Genomic DNA, 14,603 nt, shown 5'->3' with positions numbered 1-14,603 from the left:
CGTTCCGATTACTAATCCTCTGATAAACTTATCATCATTAAGAATTTCTTTTGTTTAAGGGTAAGAATTTCAAATGTGACTGTAACCCGTAATTATACACAATACTATGTATCTATTCTATACATGGAACAGAAAGAACATTATATACTAATTGACACACAGGCTATATTGATGAATACTGAGTATTGGGAACGTTATTTGTCCCTTACAAAATGACAGGAATAAACAGAATGGAAGTTACTGAGATTAGTTTATATGTCCATCACAGGTGTGTGTAAGGAAGGGGTTAATCTATGCTAAACAATTCCCCCCAGCAGACTGCAGAATGGCCCTCATTCCGAGTTGTTCGCTCGCAAGGCGATTTTAGCAGAGTTACACACGCTAAGCCGCCGCCTACTGGGAGTGAATCTTAGATTCTTAAAATTGCGAACGATGTATTCGCAATATTGCGATTACAAACTACTTAGCAGTTTCAGAGTAGCTTCAGACTTACTCGGCATCTGCGATCAGTTCAGTGCTTGTCGTTCCTGGTTTGACGTCACAAACACACCCAGCGTTCGCCCAGACACTCCTCCGTTTCTCCAGCCACTCCCGCGTTTTTTCCGGAAACGGTAGCGTTTTTATCCACACGCCCATAAAACGCCGTGTTTCCGCCCAGTAACACCCATTTCCTGTCAATCACACTACGATCGCCGGAGCGAAGAAAAAGCCGTGAGTAAAAATACTATCTTCATAGCAAAATTACTTGGCGCAGTCGCAGTGCGAACATTGCGCATGCGTACTAAGCAGAAAAACGCTGCGATGCGAAGATTATTTCCGAGCGAACGACTCGGAATGAGGGCCAATAGGCGCACACAGCGGTTTACATTCTACCTGAGAAAAGCAATGCAGAGATCTCAGTCACACACATCTGCAAGTATATGGAAAGCCACCGGGCCACGCCACGGCGTCTTTACACACGTGGTCATAGCACCCACTCTGGGTCATACATTTCTGTATTTCTAAACTGGGAGCAAACTTACCCGGAGACACCCCAAGATCCCCCAATATGGCACTACAAGGATCAGCATACCCTGCAGCTACTGATCCCACATTACAGGAATAAAGGAATCCGGTAAACTCGATATTGTATATATTAAGTATTGTGGCCCTTATTCAGCGTCAGTTGCAGTTTTACTAAATTAGCAAAACTGCAACTGCTTGCGATCGCATGCTGGGGCCGCCCAGCACAGTGCAAGGCCGCGCAGCGTGGTAATGGCGGCCAGGGATGAGGCGATCGCATCGGTGAATAATGGAAGCCCCCCTGCCACCAAGGCCTGGCTGCAAAGGCAGTTGTGCCGCTGCCATTTTCCCCGAAACAGTAGCCGCGTGTGACTGATGCCATGCCCCCGCAATGCCGCCCCGTGAACGCCTCTGCCTGTCAATCAGACAGAGGCGTTCACATCAATGCGACGCGATCGCATTGGTCGGCCAGAACGGACCCTGCACGTGCACACTACCCTGGCTGATGCGATGCTAGCTGGATAGAGCCCGAAGCCTCTATCCCAGTGGTTTCCAAACTTTTTTGAATCACGGCGCCCTAGAATATCAGAATTTTTTTCACGGCTCCCCTAGGCCAGAAATTTCTTATTGAGAAATTTAGAAAGAAATATTACATTAAGTAGATGGCGTTTATATGTCCTCCTTAGGGTCAGCTGTGTGGTGAGGGACAAGATTTGCTTCTGTTTGGCCACATATTTTATGACTGGCAGCCACCAGCACTGGTTTTGCCTATTATACTGACCATGAATAATTTGAATTGGTCCTGGACCACCAACCCAGGGCACCCCTGCAAGTGTCCCGAGGCACCCCAGGGAGCCACGGCACACAGTTTGGTAACCTAGAGTCTAGCCAAAAGATGTTTACCTGCCAAATTCAGAATCTTGCATCATAAACTTGTCCTGCGGGTGATTCACCCTGAGATACTGTGCTGTGCCCAACTTATTCCTTGTGCCAAACAGCTCACTAGCATTACATATAGGATGAATGTCGGGTGCTTCAGTCTACGGCACCCACTTATTGCTGGTCATTTACTATAACAAATCTCTATGGGATCTGAGCGATCCCCAGCTACCTCCGACAGCCTGGCCCGGTGACAATAATGTTCTGCATATGCGTGGCCTGTATATAATGTCACATCGTGGTGCGCAGCGTCACATGTACTGGCGCAATACTTGTTATAAAAGCGCTAACACTTTCTATGTATTGGGTGCATGGAAAAAGTATCCCATTGGTGAAAGTAATTGGGGTATTTGCCGGCAATAGGGCGTCTTGTCCTTTGGTAACTCAGCCCAATTATCTGCTCATTGACATTATTGTCACTGTGTTTAGTGATAGTTCCATTAAAACAAACTCTACAGACAGAGAGACATGAGATAGATATATATATATATATATATATATATATGCTGCAGGACATGGAGAGATATACGCTGCAGAATATGGAGAGATGTACGCTGCAGGACATGGAGAGATATATGCTGCAGGACATGTAGAGATATATAGGCTGCAGGACATGGAGAGATATATGCTGCAGGACATGTAGAGATATATAGGCTGCAGGACATGGAGAGATATACGCTGCAGGATATGGAGAGATATATACGCTGCAGGACATGGAGAGATACATGCTCAGGACATGGAGAGATATACGCTGCAGGACATGTAGAGATATATAGGCTGCAGGACATGTAGAGATATACGCTGCAGGACATGGAGAGATATATGCTGCAGGACATGTAGAGATATATAGGCTGCAGGACATGGAGAGATATACGCTGCAGGACATGGAAATATATATACGCTGCAGGACATGGAGTGATATGCGCTGCAGGATATGGAGAGATATACGCTGCAGGACATGGAGAAATATACGCTGCAGGACATGGAGAGATATACGCTACAGGACATGGAGAGATATACGCTGCAGGACATGGAGAGATATACGCTGCAGGACATGGAGAGATATACGCTGCAGGACATGGAGAGATATACGCTGCAGGACATGGAGAGATAAACGCTGCAGGACATGGAGAGAGATATATACGCTGCAGGACATGGAGAGATATACGCTGCAGGATATGGAGAGATATACGCTGCAGGACATGTAGAGATATATAGGCTGCAGGACATGGAGAGATATACGCTGCAGGATATGGCGAGATATACGCTGCAGGACATGGAGAGATACACGCTGCAGGACATGGAGAGATATACGCTGCAGGACATGTAGAGATATATAGGCTGCAGGACATGTAGAGATATACGCTGCAGGACATGGAGAGATATACGCTGCAGGACATGGAGAGATATATGCTGCAGGACATGTAGAGATATATAGGCTGCAGGACATGGAGAGATATACGCTGCAGGACATGGAAATATATATACGCTGCAGGACATGGAGTGATATGCGCTGCAGGATATGGAGAGATATACGCTGCAGGACATGGAGAGATATACGCTGCAGGACATGGAGAGATATACGCTACAGGACATGTAGAGATATATAGGCTGCAGGACATGGAGAGATATACACTGCAGGACATGGAGAGATATACACTGCAGGACATGGAGAGATATACGCTGCAGGACATGGAGAGATATATGCTGCAGGACATGTAGAGATATATAGGCTGCAGGACATGGAGAGATATACGCTGCAGGACATGGAAATATATATACGCTGCAGGACATTGAGTGATATGCGCTGCAGGATATGGAGAGATATACGCTGCAGGACATGGAGAGATATACGCTGCAGGACATGGAGAGATATACGCTGTAGGACATGGAGAGATATACGCTGCAGGACATGGAGAGATATACGCTGCAGGACATGGAGAGAGATATATACGCTGCAGGACATGGAGAGATATACGCTGCAGGATATGGAGAGATATACGCTGCAGGACATGGAGAGATATATGCTGCAGGACATGGAGAGATATACGCTGCAGGACATGGAGAGATGTACGCTGCAGGACATGGAGAGATATATGCTGCAGGACATGGAGAGATATACGCTGCAGGACATGGGGAGATATATGCTGCAGGATATGGAGGGATATACGCTGCAGGACATGGAGAGATATATGCTGCAGGACATGGAGATATATATGCTGCAGGACATGGAGAGATACATTCTGCAGGACATGGAGAGCTATATGCTACAGGACATGGAGAGATATACGCTGCAGGACATGGAGAGATATACACTGCAGGACATGGAGAGATATACACTGCAGGACATGGAGAGATATACACTGCAGCACATGGAGAGATATATGCTGCAGGACATGGAGAGATATACACTGCAGGACAAGGAGAGATACATGCTGCAGGACATGGAGAGATATACACTGCAGCACATGGAGAGATATACGCTGCAGGACATGGAGAGATATACGCTGCAGGACAAGGAGAGATACATGCTGCAGGACATGGAGAGATATACACTGCAGAACATGGAGAGATATACGCTGCAGGACATGGAGATATATATTCTGCAGGACATGGAGATATATATTCTGCAGGACATGAAGAGATATACACTGCAGGACATGGAGAGATATATACGCTACAGGACATGGAGATATATACACTGCAGGACATGGAGAGATATATTTTGCAGGACATGGAGAGATATACGCTGCAGGACATGGAGAGATATATTCTGCAGGACATGGAGAGATATACGCTGCAGGACATGGAGAGATATACGCTGTAGGACATGGAGAGATATACGCTGCAGGACATGGAGAGATACATGCTGCATGACATGGAGAGATATACGCTGCAGGACATGGAGAGATATACGCTGCAGGACATGGAGAGATATACGCTGTAGGACATGTAGAGGTATATACGCTGCAGGACATGGAGAGATATACGCTGCAGGACATGTAGAGATATATACGCTGCAGGACATGGAGAGATATGCGCTGCAGGACATGGAGAGATATACGCTGCAGGACATGGAGAGATATACGCTGCAGGACATGGAGAGATATACGCTGCAGGACATGGAGCGATATATTCTGCAGGACATGGAGAGATATACGCTGCAGGACATGGAGAGATATATGCTGCAGGACATGGAGAGATATACGCTGCAGGACATGGAGAGATATATATGCTGCAGGACATGGAGAAATATGCGCTGCAGGACATGGAGAGATATGCACTGCAGGACAAGGAGAGATATACGCTGCAGGACATGGAGAGATATACACTGCAGGACATGGAGATAGATATGCTGCAGGGCATGTAGAGATACGCTGCAGGACATGGAGAGATATACACTGCAGGACATGGAGAGATATATTCTGCAGGACATGTAGAGATATACACTACAGGACATGGAGAGATATACGCTGCAGGACATGGAGAGATACACGCTGCAGGATATGTAGAGATATATACGCTGCAGGACATGGAGAGATATACGCTGCAGGACATGGTGAGATATATTCTGCAGGACATGGAGAGATATATATATACGCTGCAGGACATGGAGAGATATACGCTGCAGGATATGGAGAGATATACGCTGCAGGACATGGAGAGATATATGCTGCAGGACATGGAGAGATGTACACTGCAGGACATGGAGAGATATACACAGCAGGACATGGAGAGATGTACGCTGCAGGACATGGAGAGATATATGCTGCAGGATATGGAGAGATATACGCTGCAGGACATGGAGAGATACATGCTGCAGGACATGGAGAGATACACGCTGCAGGACATGGAGAGATATACGCTGCAGGACATGGAGAGATATACACTGCAGGATATGGAGAGATACATGCTGCAGTACATGTAGAGATATACGCTGCAGGACATGGAGAGATATATTCTGCAGGACATGGAGAGATATATTCTGCAGGACATGGAGCTATATGCTGCAGGACGTGGAGAGATATACACTGCAGGACATGGAGAGATATATGCTGCAGGACATGGAGAGATATATGCTGCAGGACATGGAGAGATATACACTGCAGGACATTGAGAGATGTACACTGCAGGACATGGAGAGATATATGATGCAGGACATGGAGAGATATACGCTGCAGGACAAGGAGAGATACATGCTGCAGGACATGGAGAGATATACACTGCAGGACATGGAGAGATATATTCTGCAGGACATGGAGAGATATACGCTGCAGGACATGCAGAGATATATTCTGCAGGACATCGAGAGATATACGCTGCAGGACATGGAGAGAGATATATTCTGCGGGACATGGAGAGATATGTTCTGCAGGACATGGAGAGATACATGCTGCAGGACATGGAGAGATATAAGCTGCAGGACATGTAGAGATATACGCTGCAGGACATGGAGAGATATATGCTGCAGGATATGGAGAGATATACGCTGCAGGACATGGAGAGATATACGCTGCAGGACATGGAGAGATACATGCTGCAGGACATGGTGAGATATGCACTGCAGGACATGGAGAGATTTATGCTGAAGGACATGGAGAGATATGCGCTGCAGGACATGGAGAGATATACGCTGCAGGACATGGAGAGATATACACTCATAGTTGCCGACTTCTGGGCTGCTCTCTCCGGGAGAGAGCAGCCCGTCGGCTCAGCAGGGGGGGCGGGCAGTGAGGTGACGTGACAGGGGGCGGGCCAGAGGCGGAACGGGGCGTGGCTTCTGGACCGCGTCATTTAAGCCACGCCCCCGCTGTGTACTGCCGCGATTACCGGCATTATACAGCAGGGGGCGTGGTTACGATGACGCGATTCAACAAGAATCGCGTCATCGCCTGCCCGGATCGCCCACTGTACTCTTTAAGTGGGCGGCGGGCAGGGGGTGACCCGCGGATATCGAGAGACTTGCCTGCTCTTCCGGGGGGCCAGGAGGGTCACCCGTTTTTCGGGAGCCTCCCGGCCATTCCGGGAGGGTAGGCAAGTATGTATACACTGCAGTACATTGAGATATATATTTTGCAGGACATTGAGAGATATACACTGCAGGACATGGAGAGATATATTCTGCAGGACATGGAGAGATATACCCTGCAGGACATGGAGAGATACACGCTGCAGGACATGGAAAGATATACACTGCAGGACATGGAGAGATATACGCTGCAGGACATGGAGAGACATATGCTGCAGGACATGGAGAGATATGCGCTGCAGGACATGGAGAGATATGCGCTGCAGGACATGGAGAAATATACACTGCAGGACATGGAGAGATATACGCTGCAGGACATGGAGAGATATATTCTGCAGGACATGGAGAGATATATGCTGCAGGACATGGAGAGATATACACTGCAGGACATTTAGAGATAGACGCTGCAGGGCATGTAGAGATACGCTGCAGGACATGGAGTGATATACGCTGCAGGACATGGAGAGATATACGCTGCAGGACATGGAGAGATACACGCTGCAAGACATGTAGAGATATACACTGCAGGACATGGAGAGATATATTCTGCAGGACATGGAGAGATATAAGCTGCAGGACATGGAGATATATATGCTGCAGGACATGGAGAGATAAACGCTGCAGGACATGGAGAGATATACGCTGCAGGACATGTAGAGATATATATATATACGCTGCAGGACATGGAGAAATATACGCTGCAGGACATGGAGAGATATACGCTGCAGGACATGTAGAGATATATACGCTGCAGGACATGGAGAGATATACGCTGCAGGACATGGAGAGATATACACTGCAGGACATGGAGAGATATATGCTGCAGGACATGGAGAGATATACGCTGCAGGACATGGAGAGATATATTCTGCAGGACATGGAGAGATATACGCTGCAGGACATGGAGAGATATACGCTGTAGGACATGGAGAGATATACGCTGCAGGACATGGAGAGATACATGCTGCATGACATGGAGAGATATACGCTGCAGGACATGTAGAGATATATATATATACGCTGCAGGACATGGAGAAATATACGCTGCAGGACATGGAGAGATATACGCTGCAGGACATGTAGAGATATATACGCTGCAGGACATGGAGAGATATACGCTGCAGGACATGGAGAGATATACACTGCAGGACATGGAGAGATATACGCTGCAGGACATGGAGAGATATATGCTGCAGGACATGGAGAGATATACGCTGCAGGACATGGAGAGATATACGCTGCAGGACATGGAGAGATATGCACTGCAGGACAAGGAGAGATATACGCTGCAGGACATGGAGAGATATACACTGCAGGACATGGAGATAGATAAGCTGCAGGGCATGTAGAGATACGCTGCAGGACATGGAGAGATATACACTGCAAGACATGTAGAGATATACACTGCAGGACATGGAGAGATATATTCTGCAGGACATGGAGAGATATAAGCTGCAGGACATGGAGAGATGAACGCTGCAGGACATGGAGAGATATACGCTGCAGGACATGGAGAGATGAACGCTGCAGGATATGTAGAGATATACGCTGCAGGACATGGTGAGATATATTCTGCAGGACATGGAGAGATATATATACGCTGCAGGACATGGAGAGATATACGCTGCAGGATATGGAGAGATATACGCTGCAGGACATGGAGAGATATATACGCTGCAGGACATGGAGAGATATACACTGCAGGATATGGAGAGATACATGCTGCAGGACATGTAGAGATATACGCTGCAGGACATGGAGAGATATATTCTGCAGGACATGGAGAGATATATTCTGCAGGACATGGAGCTATATGCTACAGGACATGGAGATATATATGCTGCAGGACGTGGAGAGATATACACTGCAGGACATGGAGATATATATGCTGCAGGACATGGAGAGATATACACTGCAGGACATGGAGAGATATACACTGCAGGACATGGAGAGATATATGCTGCAGGACACGGAGTGATATACGCTGCAGGACAAGGAGAGATACATGCTGCAGGACATGGAGAGATATACACTGCAGGACATGAAGAGATATATTCTGCAGGACATGGAGAGATATACGCTGCAGGACATGGAGAGATATATTCTGCAGGACATGGAGAGATATACGCTGCAGGACATGGAGAGAGAGAGATTCTGCGGGACATGGAGAGATATATTCTGCAGGACATGGAGAGATACATGCTGCATGACATGGAGAGATATAAGCTGCAGGACATGTAGAGATATACGCTGCAGGACATGGAGAGATACATGCTGCAGGGCATGGAGAGATATACGCTGCAGGACATGGAGAGATATATGCTGCAGGACATGGTGAGATATGCACTGCAGGACATGGAGAGATTCATGCTGAAGGACATGGAGAGATACATGCTGCAGGACATGGTGAGATATGCACTTCAGGAAATGGAGAGATATATGCTGCAGGACATGGAGAGATACATGCTGCAGGACATGGTGAGATATGCACTGCAGGACATTGAGAGATTTATGCTAAAGGACATGGAGAGATATGCGCTGCAGGACATGGAGAGATATACGCTGCAGGACATGGAGAGATATACACTCATAGTTGCCGACTTCTGGGCTGCTCTCTCCGGGAGAGAGCAGCCCGTCGGCTCAGCAGGGGGGGCGGGCAGTGAGGTGACGTGACAGGGGGGCGGGCCAGAGGCGGAACGGGGCGTGGCTTCTGGACCGCGTTATTTAAGCCACGCCCCCGCTGTGTACTGCCGCGACTACCGGCATTATACAGCAGGGGGGCGTGGTTACGATGACGCGATTCAACAAGAATCGCGTCATCGCCTGCCCGGACCGCCCACTTTACTCGTTAAGTGGGCGACGGGCAGGGGGTGACCCGTGGATATCGGGAGACTTGCCTGCTCTTCCGGGGGGCCGGGAGGGTCACTCGTTTTTCGGGAGCCTCCCGGCCATTCCGGGAGGGTAGGCAAGTATGTATACACTACAGGACATGGAGATATATATTTTGCAGGACATTGAGAGATATACACTGCAGGACATGGAGAGATATATTCTGCAGGACATGGAGAGATATACGCTGCAGGACATGGAGAGATATGCTCTGCAGGACATGGAGAGATATATGCTGCAGGACATGGAGAGATATACGCTGTAGGACATGGAGAGATATGCACTGCAGGACATGGAGAGATATGCGCTGCAGGACATGGAGAAATATACACTGCAGGACATGGAGAGATATTTTGCAGGACATGGAGAGATATACGCTGCAGGACATGGAGAGATATATTCTGCAGGACATGGAGAGATATATGCTGCAGGACATGGAGAGATATACAATGCAGGACATTTAGAGATAGACGCTGCAGGGCATGTAGAGATACGCTGCAGGACATGGAGTGATATACGCTGCAGGACATGGAGAGATATACGCTGCAGGACATGGAGAGATACACGCTGCAAGACATGTAGAGATATACACTGCAGGACATGGAGAGATATAAGCTGCAGGACATGGAGAGATATAAGCTGCAGGACATGGAGAGATATATGCTGCAGGACATGGAGAGATAAACGCTGCAGGACATGGAGAGATATACGCTGCAGGACATGTAGAGATATATATATGCTGCAGGACATGGAGAGATATACGCTGCAGGACATGGAGAGATATACGCTGCAGGACATGGAGAGATATATATATGCTGCAGGATATGGAGATATATACGCTGCAGGACATGGAGAGATATACACTGCAGGACATGGAGAGATATACGCTGCAGGACATGGAGAGATATACGCTGCAGGACATGATGAGATATATTCTGCAGGACATGGAGAGATATATACACGCTGCAGGACATGGAGAGATATACGCTGCAGGATATGGAGATATATATGCTGCAGGACATGGAGAGATATATGCTGCAGGATATGGAGAGATATACGCTGCAGGACATGGAGAGATATACGCTGCAGGACATGGAGCGATATATGCTGCAGGACATGTAGAGATATACACTGCAGGACATGGAGAGATATATTCTGCAGGACATGGAGAGATATAAGCTGCAGGACATGGGGAGATATATGCTGCAGGACATGGAGAGATAAACGCTGCAGGACATGGAGAGAGATATACGCTGCAGGACATGGAGAGATATACGCTGCGGGACATGTAGAGATATATACACGCTGCAGGACATGGACATATATACGCTGCAGGACATGTAGAGATATACACTGCAGGACATGGAGAGATATACGCTGCAGGACATGGAGAGATATACGCTGCATGACATGGTGAGATATATTCTGCAGGACATGGAGAGATATAAGCTGCAGGACATGGAGAGATATATGCTGCAGGACATGGAGAGATAAACGCTGCAGGACATGGAGAGAGATATACGCTACAGGACATGTAGAGATATATATATGCTGCAGGACATGGAGAGATATACGCTGCGGGACATGTAGAGACATATATACGCTGCAGGACATGGAGATATATACGCTGCAGGACATGGAGAGATATACACTGCAGGACATGAAGAGATATACACTGCAGGACATGGAGAGATGTACGTTGCAGGACATGGAGAGATATATGCTGCAGGATATGGAGAGATATACGCTGCAGGACATGGAGAGATATACTCTGCAGGACATGGAGAGATATATGCTGCAGGACATGGAGAGATATATTCTGCAGAACATGGAGATATATATGCTGCAGGACATGGAGAGATATACGCTGCAGGACATGGAGAGATATACACTGCAGGACATGGAGAGATGTACGCTGCAGGACATGGAGATATATATGCTGCAGGACATGTAGAGGTATGCGCTGCAGGACATGGAGAGATATACGCTGCATGACATGGAGATATATACGCTGCAGGACATGGAGAGATATGCGCTGCAGGACATGGAGAGATATGCGCTGCAGGGCATGGAGAGATATGCGCTGCAGGACATGGAGAGATATACGCTGCAGGACATGGAGAAATATAAGCTGCAGGACATGGAGAGATATGTGCTGCAGGACATAGTGGGTGGATAGAAGAGGTTTCCGTATAGACTCCGCTCTGTGAAATGCTGATTCTGTAATAAACTCTGCACTTCTCCCATACAGTATGTTACATTTACTGTAGCCCTGGTAATCCCATTGGTGATGTTTTAATTGTATTTTTGCCATTAAGAAATGAATGAACTCTTAGCAATTTGTAGGAATGTAGCAAAGACAAACGAGATGCATATAAAAAGTAGCTTTGAGGTAGAATGTTTCCTTGCAGTAATTGTGTATGTGGCTGTTATATACTGTAGTATCATGAGCAGTTTAAGTTGATATACAGGATAGCTGGTTTGGGCTTGTCAAAGTCAAATTGTATATTTCGATATTTAGAATACGCTATGACATTTATTAATGGATGCATCTACGATGCATGCGTCAATATGGTAAGGCGCGAATGACCATAACGGCAAGTTACTGTGCACATTACGGTAGAAGATGCATTTGTTAATAAATATCATACTGTGACAAAAATAGCAAATAATTCTTACACACACTCAAATGTGGTATCTCCAGGAATACAAATTAAATAGTGTCTTAAACATATCAGATTGCTTAAACAGCCATTGTGAACATACAATGTAGTGTTCTATACTCATAGGCTTTCCATTGTTGGGAATGTAGATCGCGAACAATTGAGAGTTGTGTGTTGAGTCAATAGATTCTGGACTGTCATTGTTACACTATGGGTCAGAACAAATAAGAACACAATATAACATACAAAACCCTAAGTATAGGCAAATGCATACATATCTATATATATATATCACGAGGATGGGATTGAGTAAGGATACCGTGTGTGGAATCAAATTGTTCAAGGTCAAATAAGCAGTAATCCGGTGGTTGTGAGGATATTGTCGCATACGGCTGCAACAAGTTTGTTAGCAATACCGGATTCATGTATATTACTGTATGATAATGTGGTGGGTTTGACTGGTCATGGGGCGTGAAATCAGAGGTAAACAATGGTAATCACATCTCAGGACTTAGTCATCGCCCACTGTTTGAGCCGACCAATGATCCCCAGTGTACTGGATATGTCCCACCCCTGGACCAATAGCAGAAGACCCAGCCCCAGACATGTACCGTCTCCAATACACAGTATATAAGTATTTTCCCTTACCCAGGAATTCAGTTGTTGCTGATTCTAAATGGAGATGACTGTCCACTGAGCTAAGGGTGAGGTATGCTGGCTGTAACTGTTTTCCATGTAACTGTAACTCTGTACCACTTACTTGTGGCTTATATATGTTATACTGAATGATATACTGTACATATGTTATTTTGTATGCATACCTTTTAATATCAAATACATATATATATATATCTCTGAGCGTTGGACCTCAGTATACCACGTGTGCGACTACTTGCTTTCTCTTAAGGGACATAGTGCTGCGACATTTAGCGCACTATTATCGTATATGGTAATAAGACGCAACTTGCATCCGCAGTATATAATAACACTGGTATGTAAATGTTTATTTCAAATAATGGAATTTCACAGGCTAATAATTGTGTATGTGGCTGTGGTATACTGTAGTATCCTGAGCGGTGTAGGGTGATATATACAGGAGAGCTGGTTTGGGCTGATAATTGTGTTTCCTATTCCTTGTTGCAGGTGTGGGCTGTGAATTCCGCAGGGAGAACGCCCAGCTCCTGGACTTCCTGCAGAACTGGCCCCGCACCCCCAGAAGGTGTACATGCTCCCACATTCCACAGGGTGTCTTCTACGTCTGCCGTGGCCAATATAACCCCTCCAACGAAGCCCAATGGCGTAGTCATCCTATATAGACTATTCTCCAGGACTAACAGGGGGGGCGACACTGTGGTAAGTGGGTATCTTATACAGTAACGTAATGTTACACTGTGCAGACTGTGGGGCAGATTTATCAATGATTGATATTCTTGTTATCACTCGTTGCGTATGATAAATGGTGCCCCAGCCAACCAGCTCCTAACTGGCATTTTTCAAACACATGACAGTTGGGAGCTGATTGGCTGGAGCCCCATTTATCATTTGTAAAGGGGTGATCACAAGAATACCACTCATTGATAAATCTGCCGAAGCTGGTGCATGTGAACGTTGGCTCAGGCCATACATTATACCGGGGCTGTCGGGCATAGTAAAAGAGTGGTAGTGGCATGGACCAGTGGGGGGGGGGTGCAGGGGGTCTCACTGGGTGTCTCCATGTGCCGGACATGGGGTATTTATCACAGAGAGCCTGTGTCCCTGCCTATCTGTGTACTGTAGTCTGTATTATTATCCATGGCTTCCCATGAAATACTGCCCCCAGTGGCCAGTTGTTGTAATGAAAAAGGGAAGAATATACTTAAAGAGCAAAGGGGCTAATTCACACCTGATCGCTAGCAGGCGATTTTTGCACTGCTGCGAACAGATAGTCGCCGCCTACAGGGGGAGTGTATTTTCACTGTGCAAGTGTGCGAACGCATGTGTAGTAGCCGTACAAACAGATCTTGTGCAGTCTCTCTAGACAGCCCAGGACTTACTCAGCCGCTGCAATCACTTCAGCCTGTCCGGGGCCGGAATTGACGTCA

At 46.8% G+C, this 14,603-nt stretch overlaps 1 protein-coding gene across 1 annotated transcript in view; it reads left to right on the top strand.

Moving 5' to 3' along the window:
- Positions 1-14,603, top strand: part of USH2A (usherin) — a 1,656,840-nt gene that overhangs the window by 1,563,277 nt on the left and 78,960 nt on the right. The window contains exon 67 of the mRNA XM_063919430.1: positions 13,666-13,875. Coding sequence (XP_063775500.1) covers positions 13,666-13,875 — 210 coding nt within the window. The remainder of the gene's footprint in view (positions 1-13,665; positions 13,876-14,603) is intronic.

Source organism: Pseudophryne corroboree, chromosome 4 (genome assembly GCF_028390025.1).
Source record: "Pseudophryne corroboree isolate aPseCor3 chromosome 4, aPseCor3.hap2, whole genome shotgun sequence".
NCBI classification, from domain to species: domain Eukaryota; kingdom Metazoa; phylum Chordata; class Amphibia; order Anura; family Myobatrachidae; genus Pseudophryne; species Pseudophryne corroboree.
Note: the sequence above shows the minus strand (reverse complement) of the source record. Positions and strands in the feature narration are given on the sequence as shown.